A 25,817-nucleotide genomic window follows, 5' to 3' on the forward strand; every position below is an offset into this window, starting at 1 on the left:
AGGGATCAGCGCTGGGCCTCAACCATTTACAATTTATGTCATTGACTTGGATGAAGGGCCGGAATGTATCGTTGCTAAATTTGTTCATGACACAAGGAGAGGTCGGAAAATAAGTTGTGAAGAGTATAAGCATTTTCATAGAATCACAGAATTTACAGTGCAGGCCACCTGGACCATCGCGCCCGCACCGGCTCCTGGAAAGAGTGCCCTACTTAAGCCCACGCCTCCATCCTATCCTTGTAACCCAGTAACCCCACCTAACCTTTTGGACATGAAGGGGCAATTTAACATGGCCAATCCACCTAACCTGCACATCTTTGGACTGTGGGTAGGGCGGCATGTGGCGCAGTGGATAGCACTGGGACTGTGGCGCTATGACCCGGGTTCGAATCCTGGCCCTGGGTCACTGTCCGTGTGGAGTTTGCACATTCTCCCCCATGTCTGGGTGGGTTTCAGTCCCACAACCCAAAGATGTGCATCTTGGGTGGATTGGGCACGCTAAATTGCCCCTTAATTGGAAAAAAATAATAATTGGGTACTCTAAATTTTTTCTTTTTTTAAATCTTTAGACGGTGGGAGGAAACCAGAGCACACGGAGGAAACCCACACAGACACGGGGAGAAAGTACAAACTCCACACACACAGTTACCGGGTCCCTGGAGCTGTTAAGCAGCAGTGCATCTTGGGTGGATTGGGCACGCTAAATTGCCCCTTAATTGGAAAAAAATTAAGGGCACTTTTGTTTGCAAAGGGACATAGGTTAAGTGAATGGAGAAAAATTTGGCAGATGGTGTATAATGTGGGAAAATGTGACAACTTTGGCAGGAAGAATACAAAAAAAGCAGAATATTATTTAAATGGGGAGAGACCGGAGAACTTTTGACAGAGGGATCTGGGTATCCTGGAACATGAAATCACAAAATGTTAGTTCGCAGGTATGGCAAGTGATTAGGAAGCCAAATGGAATGTTGTCATTTGTAGCAAGGAGAATCAAATATAATATTAAAAATACATCTTTATTAGTGTCACATTAACACTGCAATGAAGTTAGTTTGAAAATCCCCTAGTCGCCACACATTCTGGCGCCTGTTTGGGTACACTGAGGGAAATTTCAGAATGTCCAATTCTCCTAACAAGCACGCCTTTTGGGACTTGTGGGAGGAAAGCGGAGCACCCGGAGGAAACCCACGCAGACATGGGAGAACGTGCAGACTCTGCAAAGACAGTGACGAAAGCCAGGAACTGAACCCGTGTCCCCGGCTCTGTGAAGCAACAGTGCTAACCACTGTGCTACCGGGTAGTAGAGATGTTTTGCTACATTTGTACAGGACATTGATGAGACTACATCTCGAGTACTGCATACAGTTTTGGCCTCCTTATTTAAGAAAGGATATAAATGCGTTATAAGCCGTTCGGAGGAGGTTCGCTCAACTGATATCTGGATGGGGTTGGGGCGGATATCTTACAAGTAAGGTTGCACAGGCTGCGTCTGGGTCATGAGAGTTTAGAAGATTGAGAGGTGAGCGTATTTAAACATATATGACCCCGAATAGACTTAACGGAGGGGGAGGGGGGGGTTTCTGGAATGGATGCTTTTCCTCGTGGAGGAAACTAGAACTAGGGGACAGAGTTTAAAAATAAGAGGAGGCAGTGTGGCCAGTAGATGCTGGGTGAAGCCTCCCAGGGGCTTCCCAGCAGCCACAACGCCTCCCTCGTAAGACCTACCCAAGTCCCGTGAGGCAGCACAACCAGACTCATTCCCACAATGGGCAGGGCCAGGCCATGTACACTTAAGTAGGCTTTAAACCTACTTAAGTATACTTAGCTGTGATCTACTGGCCTCCCGGGATCTACCAGCCTCCCAGGGTGGCCTCAGCTGGACATCGTTCAATACTGGCCCACACAAACATGGGACCAGGTGGAATGGAACTGCGGGAAGATGGGAAGGCCGGGGTGAGGGATGTCACCCGGGCCATCGGAAGCCCCTAGGTGGGCAGGGTAGCTCCCTGGCCCGCCACCTGGAACATGAGCACCTTGGCATGCCTGGCTGCCACCTTTGTATTGCCACCCTGCCACTAACAAGGTGCCCAGGTGGCACTGCCAAGCTGTCTGGAGCAGTGGCACTGCCAAGGGCCTGAGCCCGAGGGGGGGCATTTCCATGAAAGGAGGAATGGAGGTGCAGGGCAGGTAAGAAGGAGCCCCTGGGAGGTTGGGGCCTAAAGAGGGAAACCCCCAGGGACCACATAGCAGGGTGGTCACTTGGGAGTGTGGGGTAGTGCCCATATGTGCGGAGGGGAGGGGGGGGGTGACATTGGCCAGGGATGGGGAATGTGGGGGATTCACAAGCTCACTTAGAGATCGGGGCACACTTCTAAAATGGCGGCCCGATCTCTCAGCTCCCCAGTGATGTAAATAATTCTAATTATAGGCTAAACCGGTAAGAAACTCTCTATGGCCCCAAAATGTGACAAAGTGTCATTAGATAGCGCTGGGGAACTCGCTGACAGAGCCAGTGGGAAACTCCCAGCACAATTTGCCACAAACAACACTTGGAAACTTTTCCATTAGATTCATTAAGATGGAGATGAAAATAATTTTTACCTCTGAGGGTCGTGAATCTTTGTCAAAGCTGGGGAGAACTGGAGTCCAGTTCTCTAGCTTTTGCCCAAGTCATCCATACTTGAAACATTACCTCCCTTCTCTCTCCACAGATGCGGTCAGACCTGCTGAAATTATCAGATATTTTCTGTTTTTGTTTCAGAGTCTCAGGCAGATCCTTTGATCTTCGCTGAGACTGAGATAAACATATATGATAGCTCTGTTTTACTAAGGAAGTACTTACTGAAATCTGCCAGCTCTTGCAAGCAGTAGTACAGGCTTAGCACAGGCTGAGGGTGTGTCAAGGCTCCTACCAAACTGGATCAGTGAAATTTCCACCATCCTGCAGTTGCCTGACTGCTGTTACATAAGGGTAACTGATGTTCTCTATGTGAAAAGAGGGGGAAACATTGCGTTTGCTTTTTCTAAAGAGATGCAGGTGGAATGATCATGGTTTTCCCCATGATAAAAGGCTTCCTCATGGTCAAAAGTGCATTGACCGTACGTCACCTTACAGGCTATGCATGTAAATTCTGAGGTATACCACAACTGTGAATGGTTAAACTTCCTCAGCATCCAGTTGATTTGAAGCCACATTCAGCACATCATGCAGGTCAATGGCCAGTATTTTGGCAACAGTCATTCTGTGAGTCTTCTGTACCTTCAAGATTTGACCCTCCAAGAAACCAGTGTATGGTACTGGCACCAAGGGCTACATGCTTTCCACCTGGGACATAACTGTGAGAAACCCAAGCACACAACAAGTGCCAGGACATTGGCCGGGGGGGGGGGTTTCTATGCACTGACATGCACAAGGCTGGTGATGTACACCTCTATGTTCCTTGGCATCAACTGCAGACTTTCTGGCAAGCCTGCCAATGCGCCACGGAATTTTATGTGCATATTAATCAGCCTTTTTCTGTACATCATACCACTGAATGTTTGAGTGTCGCCTGAAATAGCAGCCATTGGTTATACTACGGCTTATTTTCAAGGCTCATTAAATTTTGAGGCCATTGCCTTCGGTTATACCACTCATGTCAACACCATTGCATCATCTGCACCAACAATACCCATCGGATTTGGTGCTTACATGCCCTAAGTAATCTGTAATTTTTGTTAAGAAACATTTAAATCTACATTAAAACTGAGCAAAATGCTGTATCTAATATTTTAGCTCTATTCCTTCCTAATTTTCTGTTGTTCACTTAACAAGCCAAAATAGAAAAATGGAACTTAATAGGTTACACCTGCGGCCCAAATTTCAGTGTTCTTAAAGAATGAAACTGCTTGTCTAATAAGAAATTCATGTGCATACCTGAGAGTCTAAAAGGATATTTTCTGGTTTCAAATCCCTATTACAAAAAAGAAATAAAATAAATTGATATTAAGTCAAACTGCATGTCATTTAGTGTTGCAATAAGAAATGAGAAAATTGAGAGAGGCAGTTCAGAAAGATCAGGATTAATCAAATTTCAAGTTTAAAAAAACAGCCTCAGTTTGGTTCTGGTACAAACAAATCAGATCAGTAAGTATATACATTCAGTCACTGCAACACCACCATCAACATCATCGCTAAAAATATAGCCAGCGCAATACTCCAATCCCTCCAGGAAACATTCAGGAACTGGGACCAAGTCAAATTAGCAAGGTGAGGTGAGGATCATCCACATAAACAGAATACAAGTGGCAATAGTTTTGAAAATGTTGAGGGTTGTGTACTGTGAAGCTGAAAGGCATGCATGGGCTGGTGCTGGAAAATATGAAAAAGTGCTCAGGTTTGTCCTATCTAATGTTCCAGTCAAGCATCCTAAAAGGTCCACTTTAAGGTGACTCCCTGCATGCAAAAAAAAAAAATAAAGGGCCTGCGCATTAAAACAAATTGTTTTCATACTCCAAAAATAATTAGACAGAAAGTTGTTTCTGCTCACAAAAAAAGCAGGCTAAATCCAACCCAGGCAAATAATACCTTATTAGCTTAATCCCCATCACCAGCAAATTGCTGCAAGTACCTGTAACAGCACTAGGAAGCGGCACATATTCAACAATAACTTGTTCACTAATACTTAGTTTGGATTCCACCACGATCACTCAGCTCCAGACCTAATTACGTCTTTAATTCAAACATGGTACAAAATCAGAATTTCAGAGCTACAGTGACAGTAACAGCCTTCAGACCAATGCAGTATTTGACAGACTATGGCACCTAACAGCCTGGTAAAATTGGGGTAAACTCTCCAGTGGCTGGAGTCATACCTACTGTTGTGTTATGCAATTTGGAATAACACAAGCTGCCACTTGATGCAGTTTTGAGTAAATGATGCTCCAGACTTTGAAGTGAGTTCAATGTGTTTTATTGAACTATTAGCACAGTTCTCAATGAGTTTGACTCTCTGCTAATCTAAATGTAGTAACTCAGTCTAACTGAACCAGCCTTGCTCTAAGCCATGTGCTGGGGTGTGATGCTGAGGATACACCCTGTCTCACTTTGTAGATGTTGGTCTGTGGAAAGAGGCGGGGTGTGAGTGCCTCATCCCTTTTATAGTGTGTTACCACCCGTGAGTGTCCTGACTGCTTATTGGTCGTGTCCTATTCTGTGTGTTCATTAGCTGCATGTTTGCATATCACAACATCTCCCCTTTCTTTTTGTGTGTTTTGTTGGCATTTGTGAACGTATTTACATGTGAATGAGTCTGTCTAACGTGACTGACGGAGGACAACAGAACAGAGCAAACAAAACAAACGTTCACAAATCCTGTCTCGGAGGCTTGCGTCTGATCCGGTCGACCGCCGGAGGTGGCGGAGGGTCGACGGCGCTGTGACAGGCGGGATGGAAGCCTGACTGGTGGCCTTGTGGTGCGAGGTATCAGGAGGTGGCAATTCAACATATTGAAATGGAGGAGAAAGTGGTTGCGGGCAGGCAACTTCACAGTGCCCGTTGATTCCTATGCACGATGGAGCCATCAGCCATACGTGCAACACAAGAGCGGGACGCGGCCTGCCGAACAACGACAGCCGGGGCAGATCATCCACCATCCGGTATCTTGATCCTGACAGTGTCTGCCGGGGATAGCACGGCCAGATCGGTGGCATTGGCATCATAGCTCTGATTTTGACGGTCTAGGAGCTGCCGCATCTTCTGCAGCACCGGGAGGTGATCCAGGTTGGGCAGGTGTATGGCTGGAATCGTCGTCCACAGAACCCTGTTCATCAGGAGTTGAGCCAGCGACATGCCAGTGGACAATGGAGTCGCCCTGTATGCGAACAGTGCAAGGTGTATGTCGGAAGCAGAGTCTGCGCCTTGCAGATGAGCTGTTTCACAATGTGCACCCCTTTCTCGACTTTTCCATTGGACTGCGGATAGTGCGGACTGGAGGTGACATGCTGGAAATTGTATGACCTGGCAAACGTGGACCATTCTCGACTGTTAAAGCACGGGCCATTGTCGCTCATGACGGTGATTGGGATGCCATGCCTTGAGAACGCCTCCTTACAGACTTTGATGACGGTCCGAGAGGTGAGGTCCGGGAGCTTCAGCACCTCAGGGTAATTCGAAAAATAGTTGATGATCAATACGTAGTTGCGACCATTCGCATGAAAGAGGTCGATGCCAGCCTTGGATCACGGAGAGGTCACTATGTCATGCTGTTGGAGTATCTCCTTGCTCTGCGCTGGCTGGAACCGCTGACAGATAGCACAGTTCAGGACCATGTCCGTGATGTCCTGGCTGATGCCGGGCCAGTGGACAGCTTGCTGGGCTCTGTGTCTGCACTTCTCGATGCCCAGGTGTCCCTCATGAATCTGGAGCAGCACCAAGCTCTGGAGACTGAGCGGAATGATAATCCTGTCCAGCTTGAGGAGGATACCATCAATCACCGTCAGGTCATCCTTCACATTGTAAGATTGTGGGCACTGCCCTTTCTGCCAGCCATTGGTGAGGTTGTGGATGATGTGCTGCAAGAGAGGGTCTTTGGCTGTCTCATCACGGATGAGAACTACCTTCTCATCTGTCGGCGGGAGAGTGCTAGCGCACAGCTGCACCTGCGATTCGATGTGCTGGATGATCTCCAGCGGCTCACTGGGCGAGATGACGGAGCGGGACAATGCATCAGCGATGATGAGCTCCTTGCCAGGTGTGTACACCAAGTTGAAGTCATAACTCCTGAGTTTAAGTAGGATTCTCTGCAACCGAGGCGTCATGTTGTTCAGGTCCTTGTGGATGATGTGGACCAGAGGCCTATGATCAAACTCGACAGTGAATGTCGGCAGGCCGTAGACAATCATGAAATTTGAGGATGCCGTTGAGAAGACCCAAGCACTCCTTCTCAATCTGAGCATATCTGGTTTCAGTGGGTGTCATCGCCCTTGATGCGTAGGCTACTGGTGCCCAGGATGATGTGTCATCTTGTTGAAGCAACACCACACCGATGCCATCCTGACTCACATCTGTGGATATCTTTGTCTCCCGGTCCGGGTTGAAGAATGTCAGGACTGGTGCAGTGGTGAGCTTGGCTTTCAGCTCCAGCCACTCTGTCTGGTGTGCCACCTTCCAGTCAAAGGCAGTTGACTTTTTCACCAGGTTGCGGTAGGGCCATGGTGTGTGTGGCCATGTTTGGAATGAACTTGCCCAGAATATTGGCCATACACAAGAAGCGCAGCACCGCATTTTTGTCCTCAGGGACCTTCATTGCCTCGATGGCCTTGATTTTGTCTGTCCGGGCGCACACCATGCTGTGAGATCTGGTCGCCTAGGAACTTGAGCGTCGATGTGCCAAAACAACATTTGGACCTCTTTAACTTTAGGCCATTGGCATGTACACGGTGGAATACCTTCTGGAGACGGGACACATTCTTCAGGGGTCGTGGAGCACATGATGATGTTGTCCACGTACACACGAACCTCTTCAATGCCTTCCATCATCTGCTCCATGATGCGATGGAATATCTCAGATGCCGTGATGATGCCAAATGGCATGCGATTGTCGCAGTATCTGCCAAAAGGCATGTTGAAGGTGCAGAGCCTTCTGCTGGACTCTTCCAGCTGGATTTGCCAAAATCCCTGTGATGCATCCAATTTGGTGAAGAAGCGCGCGTGTGCCATCTCACTCGTGAGTTCCTCTCCTTCGGGATGGGGTAGTGTTCCCGCATGATATTCTTATTGAAATCCTTGGGATCAATGCAGATGCGCAGGTCCCCCGAAGGCTTCTTTACGCACACCATCGAGCTGACCCAGTCAGTCGGTTCGGTGACCTTGGATATGATGCCTTTTTGCTGAAGATTCTGGAGCTGTGCCTTCAGGCGCACGCTGTGGAGCAGGGACATGTCGTGGTGCGTGGACCACTGGCTTGGCATCAGGTCGTAGCTGAATCTTGTATCGATACGGCAGCGTGCCCATCCCGTTGAATGCATCTGGATACTGGGCGAGGATATCGACGATGCCGGCCTGAAGATCCACATGGGAGGATGTCGTGGTGTAAACCCTTTGAATGAGGTTCAGCTGCTTGCAGGCGTGCGCACCTAGTAGGGATGCCCTGTCCGGCTTAATAATTTCAAAGCATAACCGTGCTTGTGTGTGTCGGTTGGATATGTGTAGATGGCAGGATCCCAGTGCCGTGATGGCATTCCCTTTGTAATCCAGGAGCTTGCAGGCAGTTGGAAGGACCGTGGGGGGCTTCTTAATGCGTCTGAAGTCTGCCTGCGAGAGGAGGTTGGCAGGGGCACCCGTGTCCAGCTTGAACTGGATGGGGCAGTGGTTGACCTTCATTACTGCTCGCCATTCGTCCTCGGAATCCACAGCTGGGATTGACTGGACTTGCAATGAGTCTGGTGTGGCATATTCACACGTTGTAATAATGCCCACATGGTAGGCGTTGTACAGGCAGTCATCATCTGGATCCGTTGCACTGCCGGGATCAGAATCCTGTAGACATTGTTGCACACTCCGGATGTGCCCTCGTCGGAATTGGGAGCGCTGGCTCCTGACTGGTGGTGCAGATCTGCGCAGGGCTGCATAGTGGCCTGGCTTCCCGTAGTTTAAACAGCATCTGCCTTTTGCAGGGCAGTGTTTCTTTAAATGGGCAGTGCCACAGTTCAAACACGTCATGATGTCGGTGTCCTGACGCTCTGTGCGTCGTTGCACATGCGCAGTGCGGTTCTCTGACGTCTGCACCCACGCAGTGCGGATTTCGGCCACTTCGTTATCCCGTTCGCATCGTGCATGCGTCGGGCCCCGGGAAGAGCGCGCGAAATGGCCGCTTTCGTCAATGTTGAGGCGCTGCATCCGCGAGATGGCCTGCACACTCTCTGCCTCGTGAGAGGCTAGTTTATAATTTTCTGCAGTTTTGTACTGGGAATAGCGATTTTCAGCGTGCTCACGCACTGTGCATGTTTCAATCGCGACTGGCAGGGTCATATGCTTGATTTTCAGTAGCTGCTCTCTCAGAGGATCAGAGTGAACTTCAAAAATGATTTGGTCTCTGATCATGGAGTCAGTGGTATCACCGAAGTTGCAGGATTGCGCTAGCAGTCTAAGGTTAGTTAAATATGAGTTGAAGGATTCTTCTTTACCTTGCAATCGCTGCTTGAATATGTAGCGCTCGAAGATTTCGTTGGTGTCCACCTCACAGTGGCTGTCACACTTGTCCAGGATGGTCTGAAACTTTGTCTTGTCCTGGTCTTCAGTGAAGTGAAAGGAGTTGAATATTTTCAAAGCGTGATCACCCGCTGTGGTGAGGAAAAGAACTATCTTCCGTGCATCAGACGCACCATTGAAGTCTGATGCTTCGACATAAAGCTGACATTTCTGCTTGAATGTCCACCAGTTGGCACTGAGATTGCCGGAGGTCCTGAGCTGGTGAGGAGCCGGAATCTTTTCCATTGTGCCAGTATACATTCGCTGGTCATCACGGATTTTGCTGAGTTGAACTAACTAGATTGAACAGACTCCTGGTATCATGTAATTTGGAATAACACAAGCTGCCACTTGATGCAGTTTTGAGTAAAAGATGCTCCAGACTTTGAAGTGAGTTCAATGTGTTTTATTGAACTATTAGCACAGTTCTCAATGAGTTCGACTCTCTGTTAATCTAAATGCAATAACTCAGTCTAACTGAACCAGCCTTGCTCTAAGCCACGTGCTGGGGTATGTTGCTGAAGATACACCCTGTCTCACTCTGTAGATGTTGGTCTGTGGAAAGAGGCGGGGTGCGAGTGCCTCATCCCTTTTATAGTGTGTTACCACCCGTGAGTGTCCTGACTGCTTATTGGTCGTGTCCTATTCTGCGTGTTCATTATCTGCATGTTTGCATATCATGACACCTACTACAAAGGAAGATCATTGTGACTGCTAAAGGACAATCATTTCAACCCAAGAATACTGCTATAGAGTGTTCAACTCAACTGACAATTCCTTTGAAACAATCCAAAACCACATACAAGATAAACAACATCCAGGCTTGGGCTGATTGAGAGGCAAATAATATTTGTGACATTCACATGCCAGATTTCCAATGAACCACTTCCTCCCAAAATTCAATGACATTACCATTACCCAGTCCTCACTATCAATATCTTGGAGTTTCAGCGTGAATCACAAATTCAAATAGATCAAGTGTTGAGGTTATTGGAGAAATTCAGAGATTGGGCCATAACCTCTGAGCTCCAGGCACAGTATTTCAGGGATGTTCCAAAGGTGCACTAATGATGTATTTTAGTTTATTAACCTCATCAAAATACAGAAGACAGACCCACACCCCTCCCTGAAGTTTTGTGGCAAGGTTTGCACAGCAATTGCCTAGGAAGTGTAACTTCCTACGGGCAACTGCCCTGCACTGGGAACCATCCAAAAATGATTTAAGTCTCAAACCATCAAATGCTTCCGACTGGGTTACATCAATAGTTACCTAGAAACAGTTTGAATAATTAAAACTAATTCTAGTTTTGGGGTAACTACTGTACAGCCCACAATGAGCTTCCGCAGGGGACTCCCCCACCCCCTGGACAAATCATGTGACTCCCCTCCCCACCCCTCCATCCCCACCCTCCACCTACCACCCCCCACAGAATGTTCCGTGCCTCCACCTCCCTCCCCACCCCACCCCCACAAGGATTTCACCTCCCAATGTGAACTTCCTGTGGTGGTATGTATTAGGGGTAGTATGGTACCTGTGAAGGCTAGAGGCTATTGGCTGACAGGTCCCGGGTCCTGGTTGGATCTGCCGCCTGCTGGCTCCGCCCTGAAGGCGGAGTATAAGAGCTTGAGTTCTCCCAGCAGCCCCATTCTGTAACTGAGCTGCTGGGGACAAGTCTTGCTCAATAAAGCCTCGATTGATTTAATCTCTTCTCGACTTGAGTAATTGTTGCGCTACAATTTATTGAGCAAGCTTAAAAGACTATGGAGCTCCGGATCGCCCCGGAGTGTCTGCGAATCAGTCTCCATGCAGCAAACTCGGCAGCCGTGTTTAAACACTGGCTAGCATGCTTCGAAGGGTACCTTCGAACGGCCCCCGGAAGATCAGAAAATGCAGGTCCTGCATTCCAGGGTGAGCCCGGAGATCTACACGCTCATCGAAGACGTGGAGGATTTCCCGACGGCGCTCGCCATGCTGAAAGCGGTCTACATTCGGCCCATAAACCAGGTCTACGCACGCCACCAACTCGTGACGGCAAATCCCCGGATAATCGCTCGACGAGTTCTACAGCGCGCTCTTGATTCTGGGAAGGAACTGCAACTGCCCGGTGAGCGCAAACGAGCACACGGAGCTCCTAATCAAAGTTGCTTTTGTGGCAGGTATGAATTCTTCTCAAATTCGCCAAAGACTGTTAGAAAGAGACTCATTAGGACTCAGAGGCACGGGCCCTTACGGCCTCCCTCGACGTGGCCTCACAAAATGCCCGCGCCTAACGCCCCGACCGCGCGGCAGCCCCTTGTGGTCAGTGGACCCCCGTTGCAACCGACTCCCCGGCACCCCCCACCCCCCGCAAGCCTCCGCGGTTAGAGCACCAGACCATCCCGGTAGGCCCCGCTGGTATTTTTGCGGGCAGGCGAAACACCCCCGGCAGCGCTGCACGGCCCGCGCAGCTATTTGTAAAAGCTGCGGCAAAAAGGGGCATTACGCAGCGGTGTGCCAGTCCCGGGGGGTCGCCGCAATCTCCGGGGGAGAACGGGGACAGCAGACTCAACCCCCCCAGTGCTCCATGTGCGGCCTGCGGGCGCCGCCATTTTGGGCCCCGGACACCACGAGGGAAGGATGGGCGCCGCCATCTTGTTATCCCCCGGCCACGTGCGATCCATGGGGGCAGCCATTTTGTTCACCACCGACCGCATGCGATCCATGGACGCCGCCATCTTGGCTGATAGCCAAGGACCCCAGCATAGACGGCTCCACGGGGCCGGACGAAAACGCCACAGTGCAGCAACCTAGACTGGCTTCGGTGACCCTGGACCAATCGCGGCCCCGGACGCTCCAAACGGCAACGACAATGGTGCTGGTCAACGGGCACGAGACGCCATGCCTAATCGACTCTGGGAGCATGGAAAGTTTTATCCACCCGGACACGGTAAGACGCTGTTTTCTCTCTATTCGTCCGAGTACCCAAAAGATTTTCCTGGCTGCGGGGTCCCATTCAGTAGAGATCAAAGGGTTCTGCATCGTGAACCTAACGGTGCAAGGGAGCGAGTTTAAGAATTATAGGCTGTATGTCTTTCCCCAACTCTGCGCTCCCACTCTCTTGGGGTTAGATTTCCAGTGTAACCTCCAGAGCCTTACATTCCAATTCGGCGGCCCAATACCCCCACTCACTATCTGCAGCCTCGCGACCCTCAAGGTTGAACCGCCTTCCTTGTTTGCGAACCTCACCCCGGATTGCAAACCCGTCGCCACTAGCGCCCAGGACTGAACATTTATCCGGTCTGAATCCACCGGCTGCTGAAGGAAGGCATAATCCAGGCCAGCACTAGTCCCTGGAGAGCCCAGGTGGTAGTTGTGAAGACCGTGGAGAAGCAGAGGGTGGTCGTAGACTATAGTCAGACCATCAATAGGTACACGCAGCTCGATGCATACCCTCTCCCCCGCATATCCGACATGGTCAATTGGATTGCACAGTACAAGGTCTTTTCCACCGTGGACCTCAAGTCCGCATACCACCAGCTCCCCATCCGCCCGAGTGACCGCAAGTACACGGCCTTCGAGGCAGACGGGCGGCTCTAGCACTTCTTAAGGGTCCCATTCGGCGTCACAAACAGGTTCTCGGTCTTCCAACGGGAGATGGACCGAATGGTTGATCAGCACAGGTTGCGGGCCACGTTCCCGTACCTCGACAATGTAACCATCTGCAGCCATGACCAGCAGGACCACGACGCCAACCTCCGCAAATTCCTCCAGACCGCTAACACCCTGAACCTCACCTATAATGAGGAAAAATGTGTTTTTAGCACCAACCGTCTGGCCATCCTGGGATATGTAGTGCGCAATGGAGTTATAGGCCCCGACCCCGAGCGCATGCGCCCCATCATGGAATTTCCCCTCCCCCACTGCTCCAAAGCCCTGAAACGCTGCCTGGGCTTCTTTTCGTATTACGCCCAGTGGGTTCCCCAGTACGCAGACAAGGCCTGCCCGTTAATCCAGTCCACTACCTTCCCCCTGTCGACAGAGGCCCGCCAGGCCTTCAGCCGCATCAAAGCGGATATCGCAAAGGCCACGATGCACGCTATCGACGAGTCCCTCCCCTTCCAGGTCGAGAGCGACGCATCCGATGTAGCTCTGGCGGCCACTCTCAACCAAGTGGGCAGTCCCGTGGTCTTTTTCTCCCGGACCCTCCACGCCTCAGAAATCTGCCACTCCTCAGTGGAAAAGGAAGCCCAAGCCATAGTTGAAGCTGTGCGACATTGGAGGCATTACCTGGGTCAGTCTTCACAGTGGAGGACACAAATAACATGCCAGTGACTGATGGAAATAAAGATATGATAGGTGAGGACCTTGAGATGATTGTAATCACTAAGGAGGCAGTATTGGGCAAGCTAATGGGGCTAAAGGTAGACCAGTCTCCTGGCCCTGATGGGATGCATCCCAGAGTGTTAAAAGAGATGGCATGGGAAATTGTAAACGCACTAGTGATAATTTATCAAAATTCACGAGACTCTGGGGTGGTCCCAGAGGATTGGAAAGTAGCAAACGTGACACCACTGTTTAAAAAAGGAGGTCGGCATAAAGCAGGTAATTATAGGCTGGTAAGCTTAACTTCGGTTGTAGGGAAAATGCTGGAATCTATCATTAAGGAGGAAATAGCGGGGCACCTGGAGGGAAATTGTCCCATTGGGCAGACGCAGCATGGGTTCAGAAAGGGTAGGTCATGTCTGACTAATTTGGTAGAATTTTTTGAGGACATTACCAGTGCAGTAGATAACAAGGAGCCAATGGATGTGGTATATCTGGATTTCCAGAAAGCTTTTGACAAGGTGCCACACAAAAGTTTGCTGCATAAACTAAAGATGCATGGCATCGAGGGTAAAGTGGTAGCATGGGTAGAGGATTGGTTAACTAACAGAAAGCAGAGAGTGGGGATAAATGGGTGTTTCTCTGGTTGGCAACCTGTAACTAGTGGGGTCCCTCAAGGATCAGTGTTGGGCCCGCAGTTGTTCACAATTTACATAGACGATTTGGAGTTGGGGACCAAGTGCAATGTGTCAAAGTTTGCAGACAACACTAAGATGAGTGGTAAAGCAAAAAATGCAGAGGATACCGGAAGTCTGCAGAAGGATTTGGATAGGTTAGGTGAATGGGCTAGGGTCTGGCAGATGGAATTCAATGTTGCCAAGTGTGAGGCTATCCATTTTGGGAGGAATAACAGCAGAATGGATTATTATTTAAACGGTAAGATGTTAAAACATGCTGCTGTGCAGAGGGACCTGGGTGTGCTGGTGCACGAGTCGCAAAAAGTTGGTGTGCAGGTGCAACAGGTGATTAAGAAGGCTAATCGAGTTTTGTCTTTCATTGCTAGAGGGATGGAGTTCAAGACTAGGGAGGTTATGCTGCAATTGTATAGGGTGTTGGTGAGGCCGCATCTGGAGTATGGTGTTCAGTTTTGGTCTCCTTACCCGAGAAAGGACATATTGGCACTGGAGGGAGTGCAGAGGAGATTCACTAGGTTGATCCCAGAGTTGAGGGGATTTGATTATGACGAGAGGTTGAGTAGACTGGGCCTGTACTCACTGGAGTTTAGAAGGATGCGGGGGGATCTTATTGAAACATATAAAATTATGAAGGGAATAGATAGGATAGATGCGGGCAGGTTGTTTCCACTGGTCGGGGAAAAGCCTCAAAATAAGGGGAAGTAGATTTAGGATGGAGTGTAGGAGGAACTTCTTCACCCAAAGGGTTGTGAATCTCTGGAATTCCTTGCCCAGTGAAGCAGTTGCGGCTCCTTCTTTAAACGTTTTTAAGAAAAAGATAGATACCTTTCTAAAGAATAAAGGGATTCGGGGATATGGTGTACGGGCCAGAGAGTGGAGCTGAGTCCACAAAGATCAGCCATGATCTCATTAAATGGCGGAGCAGGCTCGAGGGGCCAGATGGCCTACTCCTGTTCTTAGTTCTTATGTATTACCTGGCCGGCAGGAGATTCACTCTCCTCACTGACCAACGGTCGGTAGCCTTTATGTTCGATAATGTACAGCGGGACATCGGAGGAGGGAGAGGCGGAGATAGTGGCAGCTATGGACGCGGAAAAAGCCTTTGACCGAGTGGAGTGGGAGTACCTCTGGGAGGTATTGCGCAGGTTTGGATTCGGGGGAGGGTTTATCAGATGGGTTAAGCTCCTTTACAGCACCCCGGTGGCGAGTGTAGTGACGAACCGGCGGAGGTCGGAGTACTTTCGGCTGAACCGAGGGACGAGGCAGGGGTGCCCCCTGTTGTTTGCATTGGCGATCAAACCCTTGGCCATATCACTTAGGGAGTCTAATAAATGGAGGGGGATAGTCCGCGGGGGAGAAGAGCATTGGGTATCGCTCTACGCGGATGACCTGCTGCTTTACGTGGCGGACCCAATGGAGGGGATGGTGGAGGTCATGCAGACGCTGAAGGAGTTTGGGGAGTTCTCGGGCTACAAGCTTAATGTAAGGAAGAGTGAGCTTTTTGTATTACAGGCAGGGGACCAAGAAAGAGAGATAGGGGACCTGCCGCTGAGGAGTGCGGAGAGGAGTTTTCGGTATCTGGGGATCCAGATAGCCAGGAGTTGGGGGGCCCTACATAAACTGAATTTGACGAGGTTGGTGGAGCAAATGGAGGAGGATTTTAAAAGATGGGACATGCTCCCGCTCTCGCTGGCGGGTAGGGTGCAGTCGGTCAAAATGGTGGTCCTTCCGAGGTTTTTGTTAGTGTTTCAGTGCCTCCCCATCGTGATCACCAAGGGCTTTTTCAAGAGAGTAGGTAGGAGTATTATGGGGTTTGTGTGGGCAAATAAGACCCCGAGGGTTAGGAGGGGGTTCCTGGAACGCAATAGGGACCGAGGAGGGTTGGCTTTGCCAAACCTAGGGAGTTACTACTGGGCAGCAAACGTGGCGATGATCCGCAAGTGGGTCATGGAGGGAGAGGGGGCGGCATGGAAGAGGATGGAGATGGCGTCCTGTAAAGGAACGAGCCTGGGGGCGTTGGTAACGGCACCGCTGCCACTCTCGCCGACAAAATACACCACAAGCCCGGTGGTGGCGGCAACACTAAGGATCTGGGGCTAGTGGAGAAGGCACTGGGGTGCAACGGGAGCATCGGTGTGGTCCCCGATCAGGGGTAACCACCGGTTTGTCCCGGGGAAGATGGACGGGGGGTTCCAAGGCTGGCATCGGGCGGCGATTAGAAGAATGGGGGACCTGTTCATTGACGGGACATTTGCGAGCCTAGGGGCACTGGAGGAGAAGTTTGAGTTACCCCAGGGAAATGCCTTTAGATATATGCAGGTGAGGGCTTTTGTGAGGCGACAGGTGAGGGAATTTCCGTTGTTCCCGGCACAAGAAGTTCAAGATAGGGTGATCTCGGAGGTATGGGTCGGGGAGGGCAAGGTGTCGGAAATGCACCAAGAGATGAAAGAAGAGGGGGAAGCGCTAGTAGAAGAGTTGAAAGGTAAATGGGAGGAGGAGCTGGGGGAGGAGATTGAGGAAGGGCTATGGGCTGACGCCCTGGGTAGGGTTAATACCTCCTCCTCGTGTGCCAGGCTCAGTCTGATACAATTTAAGGTGGTTCACAGAGCGCATTTGACGAGGGCGAGGCTGAGTAGGTTCTTTGGGGTAGAGGATAGATGTGAAAGATGTTCAGGGAGCCTGGCGAATCATGTCCATATGTTTCGGTCATGCCTGGCATTGGAGGGGTACTGGAGAGGAGTGGCGGGAGTAATATCCCAGGTGGTGAAAGTCCGGGTCAAGCCAAGCTGGGGGCTAGCAATATTTGGTGTAGTGGATGAGCCGGGAGTACAGGAGGCGAAAGAGGCCGGCATTCTGGCCTTTGCGTCCCTAGTAGCCCGGCGAAGGGTCTTGCTATTGTGGAAGGAGGCGAAGCCCCCTAGCCTGGAGGCCTGGATAAACGACATGGCGGGGTTCATAAAATTGGAGAGGATTAAGTTTGCTTTGAGAGGGTCTGCGCAGGGGTTCTACAGGCGGTGGCAACCGTTCCTAAAATATCTCGCGGAGCGTTAGAGGAAGGTCGGTCAGCAGCAGCAGCAACCCTGGGGGGGGGGGGGGGGGGGGGGGGGGGGGGGGGGGGGGGGGGGAGAGAGGGGGGGGGAAACGAGAGATTGTTTGAGGGGATGGACGAGCGGGAGATGGCATGGAGGGTGGGGAGAAATGGCAGGTGCGGCCAAGAGCCAGTGTATAAAGCTATGTAAATATACCATCTTGCCATGTATATATCTTGCTCAGGGTGACTTTGCGTTATTTTGTTACGTGGGGGGGGGGGGGAGGTTATTGTTTGTAAGGGGAAAAAATTGTGTCATTAAAAACCTTTAGTAAAAATATTTTTTAAAAAAAGATAATGCAGTGGGGCAAAATCAAGAATGACAAGATCTTGAGGTGGAGGATTGAGCTCTCCACCTATAACTAGGAGATCTTGTACCGTCCCGGAAAGCTGAACGAGCCGTCCGATGCCCTATCCCGTGTGCCAACGCACAAGTAGACCGCCTCCAAGCCCTCCACGATGACGTCTGCCGCCCAGGGGTCACTCGATTCTACCATTTCGCGAAGTCCCGCAACCTCCCCTACTCAGTCGAGGAGGTCCGTATAGCCACCATGAACTGCCAAATCTGTGCAGAGTGCAAACCGCACTTTTTCAGGCCAGATAGAGCGCACCTGATAAAGGCTACCCGTCCCTTTGAACGCCTCAGTTTGAATTTCAAAGGCCCCCTCCCCTCCACTGACCGCAACGTATACTTCCTGAACGTGGTGGACGAGTACTCACGTTTCCCCTTCGCCATCCCCTGCCCCGACATGACAGCGGCCACAGTCATTAAAGCCCTCAGCACCATCTTTACACTGTTCGGTTTCCCCGCGTACATCCATAGCGACAGGAGGGTCCTCCTTCATGAGTGACGAGCTGCGTCAGTTCCTGCTCAGCAAGGGCATTGCCTCGAGCAGGACGACCAGCTACAACCCCCGGGGGAACGGTCAGGTAGAGAGGGAGAACAGGTCTGGAAGACCGTCCTACTGGCCCTACGGTCCAGAAAACTCCCAGTTTCCCGGTGGCAGGAAGTCCTCCCGGATGCCCTCCACTCCATCCGGTCGCTGCTGTGTACCACCACTAACCAAACGCCTCACGAGCGCCTCCTTGTCTTCCCTAGGAAGTCCTCCTCCGGAACGTCGCTGCCGACCTGGCTGGCAGCCACAGGACCCATCTTGCTCCGAAAACATGTGCGGGCGCACAAATCGGACACGTTGGTCGAGAGGGTTCACCTTCTCCACGCAAACCCCCAGTACCCCGACGGCCGGCAGGACACGGTCTCCCTGCGGGACCTGGCGCCCGCCGGAAACACACACACCCCCAATACCGAGCACCCCCTCCCTGCCACCGGCGCACCCCGCGACCGCTCCCTTCCCAGGTGGATTGGTCCTCCTCCCGTGCCCGCCCAGGAGTAAAGAAACAGGGACGAACAGCGCACCGCTCCCAGAGACGGCAGTGCCCGAGCCAGCACCTGCACCACCACCGGGGCTGAGGCGATCTACAAGAATGACCAGGGCACCCGCTCGACTCGTGGAATCCGCATGACACAATAAGAAAAGGAAAACAAACTTGTAAATAAATCTGACAACCTGTACATAATTAACTGTTGGGCTAAATGTATAGCCACTGTGTGAAATCAGTTCCAGGACCAGCCTTGTAAACCCCTACCACCATGCAAACCACCACCCCGCCGGGTTCTTTTTTAACAAGGGGTGAATGTGGTGGTATGTATTAGGGGTAGTATGGTACCTGTGAAGCCGAGAGGCTATTGGCTGACATGTCCCGGGTCATGGTTGGATCTGCCGCCTGCTGGCTCCGCCCTGAAGGCGGAGTATAAGAGCTCGAGTTCTCCCAGCAGCCGCATTCTGTAACTGAGCTGCTGGGGAACAAGTCTTGCTCAATAAAGCCTCGATTGATTTAATCTCTTCTCGACTTGAGTGAGTAATTGTTGCGCTACACTTCCCAAACCACAGAATTCCCCCATTCCAATGGAACTCCCAACCCCCATGGGAATGTTTGCCCCTCTCCAAGGCCCGAACCAACCCTAACCTCTCACCTCCAAGGCCCCAGCCTGACTCGACACCCCCTCCCCTCCCCCCCTCAAAAATCATACCTACTTACTTTCTCCCTGTCTTTTCAAGGATTATCTAAGGACCTTGAAACTTACCTGGTTTACGGCAACTATTGCCAGAAAAAGTGGGCATGGCTTAAATACCCGAGACTCTACAACCCTCGTCACTAGGCCCTATGGCCAGCCTGACTGTCCAGATCTCACCCGGCCCAAGTTGGAAGGTCGGACAAGATAGGATTGCTTGGATTTCTTGGCAAGAATCTTTGTGCAGAATGGCAATCTGACTCAATTAGAACTCCATTGGAGGTTTCGACAATATTGTCTAGTGCAGGGTTTTTCAAACCAAGGGTCGTGACCCGCCGGTGGGTAGGAGTCGGAAAGGTTGTGGAGCGATCGATTGTGGCGTTCCTGATCGAGGGAAGACGACCCCAACGGCTGCAACCACCTTTTGAGAATGCCAGCCACGGGCAGTCCCCGATTGGTTGTAGCATTTGAGGGGGCGGGGCGGCACAGCGTGAGGCTGGGCTGTCTGCTGGTCACCGCGTGCAGTGAGTGGGAACAGGGGTTGATGGGCGACCACGCAATGCTATCAGTGGTGACTCCAGCTTGGAGTTCCGATCTGGCGCTCGCCCACTTCGCGCTGCTCGGTTCTTCCCTGCCACTGATCGGCAGTATGCAACCTGCAGCTCCGTGGTCAAGCTGTTCAACGGTCGGCACAATGACCGCTTCCACTCCCACAATATGAAGTACTGGTCGGGAAGTTGTCAGCAGTCTGTGACTGAGGTGGATGCAGCTATTGGACAGCGAGGGGGAAGCCAGGCCAAGTTTGTCAGCAAGGAATACCGATCAAACGAGGCCAGTCAATACAGCACACATAAGCCAACAGTGGAAAAAACCTACACAGTCACCACTTTGTCTCGCCACTCTCTGGAAATCAGGTGGGAAGTGCTTTTGGTGAGAATGGAGAAGGAGATGATGCAATGCAGAGGGAACCAGTAAGAAATATTCTGACATTGCATGTGTTTGGCAAGTTATTTCATCTTGTCTAAAGCCATTGTTTGTAAAGTAAAAACAAGATTGTACTTTTTTCTATACTTATTTCAATTTCTAAAGAAATAGGAACATATTTAAAACAAAGTATGTGTGTCAATGTAAGGAAGCGCAGGTTCAACTGAAATAGTTTGAATTTTCAGTGGTAAAAAGTCATAAACTTGCAAAAATCAGGTATTGGAAATAAATGCCGGCCTCGATGGCCTTTAAATACAAATGATGGAGTCTTTCCTCCAGAGGGAGCAGCAGAGATAAGATCACACGGCCGGCAAGTACACTGAATCTACGCGTACACGTACGTCCGTGGAGAGATTTCTCCATTTTGTAGCTGCCAGCAAGCTGACAACAGGATTGTGCGAATAACTGAAGATGGATTCTTTTGTAACAAGGAAGAGAGGGCCAGAGACACAAACAGGCCAGGATCCCAACTCGATATGCTGGAGAAAGCTCCACAGGAGAGTCTACGTCAGGACAAAGCAAAGCTAGTGTGAGCTGTATACAGAGCCCCAGGGTCTCTGGTGGAACAACTCATTAAGAAACTGAAATCGAGAACAAAGCAGTATAGAAATGATTTCTTGAGGGGTGGCTTTAATTGTGCCAATGCAAATCAGGATGCAAAGTCCATGTGTGTTATACTCAGAGAAGTACTGCCAAATGTAAGTTTAAAACCCTGAAATCTTCAAAGGCATTTGAAGACTAAGCATGGTGAGTTTGAGGACAAACCTCTTGATTTTTTACAAAGGATGCAGCGAAAAATTAAATCGTCAGCTGAAGTCCTAAGCATAAACGTAACAGTGAATGACGAAGCAAGTGAGATCGTGAGGACCAAGCAGGCTCACCTGCCGCATTAAAGGTAAACAATAATTGCGTTGCCAAGGTCGGCCGGCATGGGTCGCCAAGGTCGGCCGGTTGGTAAAAGTGGTTTCTGGGAAAAAAAGTTTGAAAAACACTGGTCTAATGTGTGGCTCACTTCAACTTCCCTATTTCTCTCCACCACATACAAGACAGAATCAAGAATATGATGAAATATGCTCCACTTGCCTTTGATGAACATCCAAAAAAAGCCATGTTAATCATAGAATTTACAGTGCAGAAGGAGGCCATTTGGCCCATAGAGTCTGCACCAACCCTTGGAAAGAGCACCCTACTTAAGCGCTCACCTCCACCCTATCCCCGTAACCCACCTAACCTTTTGGACATGAAGGGGCAATTTAGAATGGCCAATCCACCTAACCTGCACATCTTTGGACTATGGGAGGAAACCAGAGCACAGTAACCCACGCAGACACAGGGAGAAAGTGCAAACTCTACACAGACAGCTACCCAAGGGAGAAATTGAACCCGGGTCCCTGGAGCTGAGAGACACCAGTGCTAACCATTGTGCCGCCGTGCTGCCCATTAACATTAGTACAGTTTTCATAGTCAGGAGTATTGCTTGCATTCCCATTTTCAATTTGCTGAATGTGATTAAAATACTTAAGTATGGAGATTCCATTTCCCTCCTCATCACTGTACCAATATACATAGTGGGGGCCAGTTTAGCTCACTTGGCTAGACAACTGGTTTGTGATGCAGAGAAGGCCAGCCACGAGGTTATTCATAGAATTTACAGTGCAGAAGGAGGCCATTCGGCCCATCGAGTCTGCACCGGCTCTTTGAAAGAGCAGCCTATCCCCATAACCCAGTAACCCCACCGAACACTCAGGGCAATTTTGAACATTAAGGGCAATTTAGCATGGCCAGTCCACCTAACCTGCACATCTTTGGACTGTGGGAGGAAACCAGAGCACCCGGAGGAAACCCACGCACACACGGGGAGAACGTGCAGACTCCGCACAGACAGTGAACCAAGCCGGGAATCGAACCTGGGACCCTGGATCCGTGAAGCAATTGCGCTAACCACCATGCTACCTTGCTGCCCGATATTCACGAAGGCCCACCTTCTCAACCTTGCCCCTCGCCTGAAGTGCGGCGATCCTCAGGTTAAATCACGCTCTCCCCCTCAAAGGGAAAAGCAGTGTATGGTCATCTGGGACTATGACTGCTTTACCTTAACTTTATTATACATAAATACACATCATAAAATTAAAATTATATTGTACAATGTTAAGCTAGTATTGAAGATGCATCTATTTATAATGGACTGTTCCGATTTACATTAAATTTAGAACAATAGAATACCTGTAAACAATGTTGAGTGAATGCAAATATCCCAGTGCACTGGCCATTTCTGCAGCATAAAATCTGGCTCTGTCTTCTGGGAAGCAGCGTTCCCTTTGTAGATGGAAAAACAACTGAAAATAGTTCAGGATAAGTACATTAACTCATGATGATCAAGTACAGCATAGACTTTCCATGTTACCCATGAATTAAGAGGAATCATTCCTATTTTAAGTTTGTTAGTATTATGGGCTGCCATTTCAAACCAGACAGAATAATTATGGCATATATAGGGGGAAGGAAAGTTTCTTGTAAACATTAGTAACAGCAAAATTGCACCAACTTGCAATATATTATGCCTTCTATGTAGTAGTAGAACAGCCCATAATGTGTTAGGAGTGTGAGGTTTTAAAAGATAATGTTTAATTACTTTCTTTAATTCAAAGATGAAGTAGAGGACAGAGGGTCATGTAATCAGTTAGGATTCTGCTCGGCAACAGGTCAGGTGCCTTGGTTATCATGGTGGTTGGGAGACCAAGCAAGGTGTAAAATGATCACACTGGAAACAAAGGCAAGAGCAGACTTTCTGTCGCTAAGATTTCAGACAGAAAAAGATAAAGAGACAAAGGATTGCAGCTGTTGTGGTCATAGCAGAGCGTGTGTCTCTTTTGTGGCCTATGAAGCAGAATGTGGGAGAAAATATGGTTTCTGGTGAAGAGATGCATCCCATTGCAATCCAAGTAATCTGGAATATTTGCCCAATGTGATCAGGGATGATGAGAATCACCAGAGCAAGTCTTACTACTGGTAGTTGGTTTGGGACTTATTTGCATTTTGACAGTCACTGTTATTAAGTAGTTTAGAGTATTAGTTGCCCTTAAATGATGTTTAGTATGTTGCTTCAGTCCAGTAAAAAGTGGAGTCTTCAGATTTGAACCTTTGAGTGTAATCCTTTCAGTCGGTCATTGGGAATTAAATCTCTTATTTAAAGTAATTGACCTCTACAGGGTGTAGCCATGTAAAATGGCTGCGTTCCGATTAATCTGGCCAAAACCCAGTTTAAAACGGCTAATCCGAAAGACTGCTGGGAAAAGCAGCCAAGAAGACACAAGCAGGCAGCTGCAGACAGGTTTGCATATTCAGCTCTGGGAACGTAGCCCAGATCAATACTCAGGGCTATCAACAGCCCATCAACCCAGGTATCCGCAGTTGCATTCAGGACTGTTTACACCTAATCTATTCAGACATCCACAGTTAAATCGGCTATCCCCGGGAACAATTGCAACATATTAGCAATTGAATACCGGGCCAGACCTGTCGGCACCTGCAGTGGCCGAAACAAAGACAGGTGAGCGACCACCCCCCGATCGAGGAATCGCCTCACCATTGGACACATCGACCCCAGAGATTGGGGACAAATCCAATCACTTGGGACTCAGGGTCAAGGGCCGCCTCGGGAGGCGGGAAGCCCCTGGGCCCTATAAAAGTGAAGGTCCAAGTTCAGATCGCTCTCGCTATCCTCTTCGCCTGCTCGAGACCTTCACAAGACCAGCCACCAGCAGCAGTAAGTTTGAATCCAGCAATCGCTACCCGGTAGAGACACCTAGCCACCGACCTGTAGCAGCCTTTTGAATCCCGCTGGCCAGATTTGATTGGACAAGCCATTTGTTTCCCTGACCTGGTGGGCTCTTCCTAAGTTAAGTATTGGCCAGTAGTGATAGATTTATTGTATAGAAAGTAGTATTAGGGTATTAATATTGCTTGTTGTATATAATAAATGACCGTTGTTTTAATCCTTACTAAGCGGTGTGCTGTGTTATTAATCATAACCTGAACTTGAACCATGTGGCGGTATCATAAAGATACCTGGCGACTCATGAGCAAAGGTGACCTAAACAGAGCAAATAGACTAAAGCTAAAAAGAGCAACAAGGGTTCATAAGACTCCTTTGAAGCACTTGTTATACAGAAATTGACACCGGGTGTTGTGAAAATAAAGGTAGTTTTAAGGTATTTATATTTGTATTGGTAAACATTAGAAATAAGAGATAGTTTTTTTTAATATAGTGGGTTTAATTTAATGTTTCTGTGCCTGCAAGGGTAAAGCCTATAGTTAGGTTCATGCAAGACAAAGGTGTTAATGTGTGGGTGTTGCTTTAGTTCCAACTGAGTTTCTATTGTGCACGGAGAGCGAAACCTTGATGGAAGCAGCAAAGGGAAAACATAATTTAAAAGATGATTTCAAAGTGTGACTTTTGAAAGCGGAATTTTAAATCATTTGTGTGGAAGCCGTAGGTCAGTGAGACAAGGTAGCTCACAGAATAAGAATCATCTGGGGGGAATTGTGAGGAGAAATCCACAGACATTCACTTGGGTTCAGTGTGGAGTATGTCTTATCACAGTCATCTTGTGTGCTCAAAAGGGAGTGTGTTAATGAGACCATGGTAGATCAAAGTGTACTTTGTAATTCATGTTAATCCTAACATCTTTGCTTAATTGTTAAACTAAACTGGGAGTAAAGGAGTAATGGATTATAATCCAATATTTTCATGTTTAATAAATGTTTTTTTCTTGTTGTTAAAACTAATTAGCGGTCTTGTAACACTGTTCCTCCACGTTTTATAAAACAAAAGTAAAAGTTACGGTCTTTTAAGCCAGGGTTCCATGCTGGGATCTTCCCGTCCAGTTATAGCATCAACTGGGATCGAAACACAGTCAAAGCAGAAAATATTAGCATAGGTGACTAAAAGCTTAGTCAAAAAAATAGGTAGCAAACAGCAATTTTCAAGTAGGTGAAAGAGATAGAGAGGCGCAAAGGCTGCAGGACAGCATTCCATAGGTTTGGAGCTGGAAAGCCGAAGACACAGCTACAGCTGGTGTGGTGAAGCAGTAGCCAAAGCTGAAGCAACATAGTTGCACTGAGGTTTGGAGCAAATTACAGAAATAGGCAAGACTACGATGCTCAAAACTTGAGGGTGGAAGATGAGAGATTAATGTCAGAACATAACGTGCTCGGCCATGGGAATTAACTTTTCATTTTTGGGTGAAAGGAGTTTCAGGCCAAAAATGTTGGTCGGGAAATGGAGATGTTAATAAACTGAGGCTAGCTGTTTCCTCACAAGTGAATGGACCAATTATAAGGAACTGCATATTAGGTTTTCGCATTCTTAATATAACACTAGTGCAGAATTTGAAACAGATTACCTACACTAATGCTACATACCACAGACTAGGTACATACCT

General features: G+C 49.1%; 1 protein-coding gene across 7 annotated transcripts in view; it reads right to left on the reverse strand.

The window, feature by feature from the left end:
* Positions 1-25,817, reverse strand: part of sgk3 (serum/glucocorticoid regulated kinase family member 3) — a 212,814-nt gene that overhangs the window by 31,539 nt on the left and 155,458 nt on the right. For 6 of the 7 annotated variants that reach the window (XM_072467636.1, XM_072467639.1, XM_072467638.1 and 3 more), the window contains 2 exons: positions 22,597-22,709; positions 3,917-3,953 (listed from right to left, as the gene is read on the reverse strand). The exons of the other annotated variant lie outside the window; for it this stretch is intronic. In XM_072467636.1, coding sequence (XP_072323737.1) covers positions 3,917-3,953; positions 22,597-22,709 — 150 coding nt within the window. The remainder of the gene's footprint in view (positions 1-3,916; positions 3,954-22,596; positions 22,710-25,817) is intronic. 7 annotated transcript variants of the gene reach the window in all.

The sequence above is a fragment of the Scyliorhinus torazame genome, chromosome 11, assembly GCF_047496885.1.
Source record: "Scyliorhinus torazame isolate Kashiwa2021f chromosome 11, sScyTor2.1, whole genome shotgun sequence".
NCBI classification, from domain to species: domain Eukaryota; kingdom Metazoa; phylum Chordata; class Chondrichthyes; order Carcharhiniformes; family Scyliorhinidae; genus Scyliorhinus; species Scyliorhinus torazame.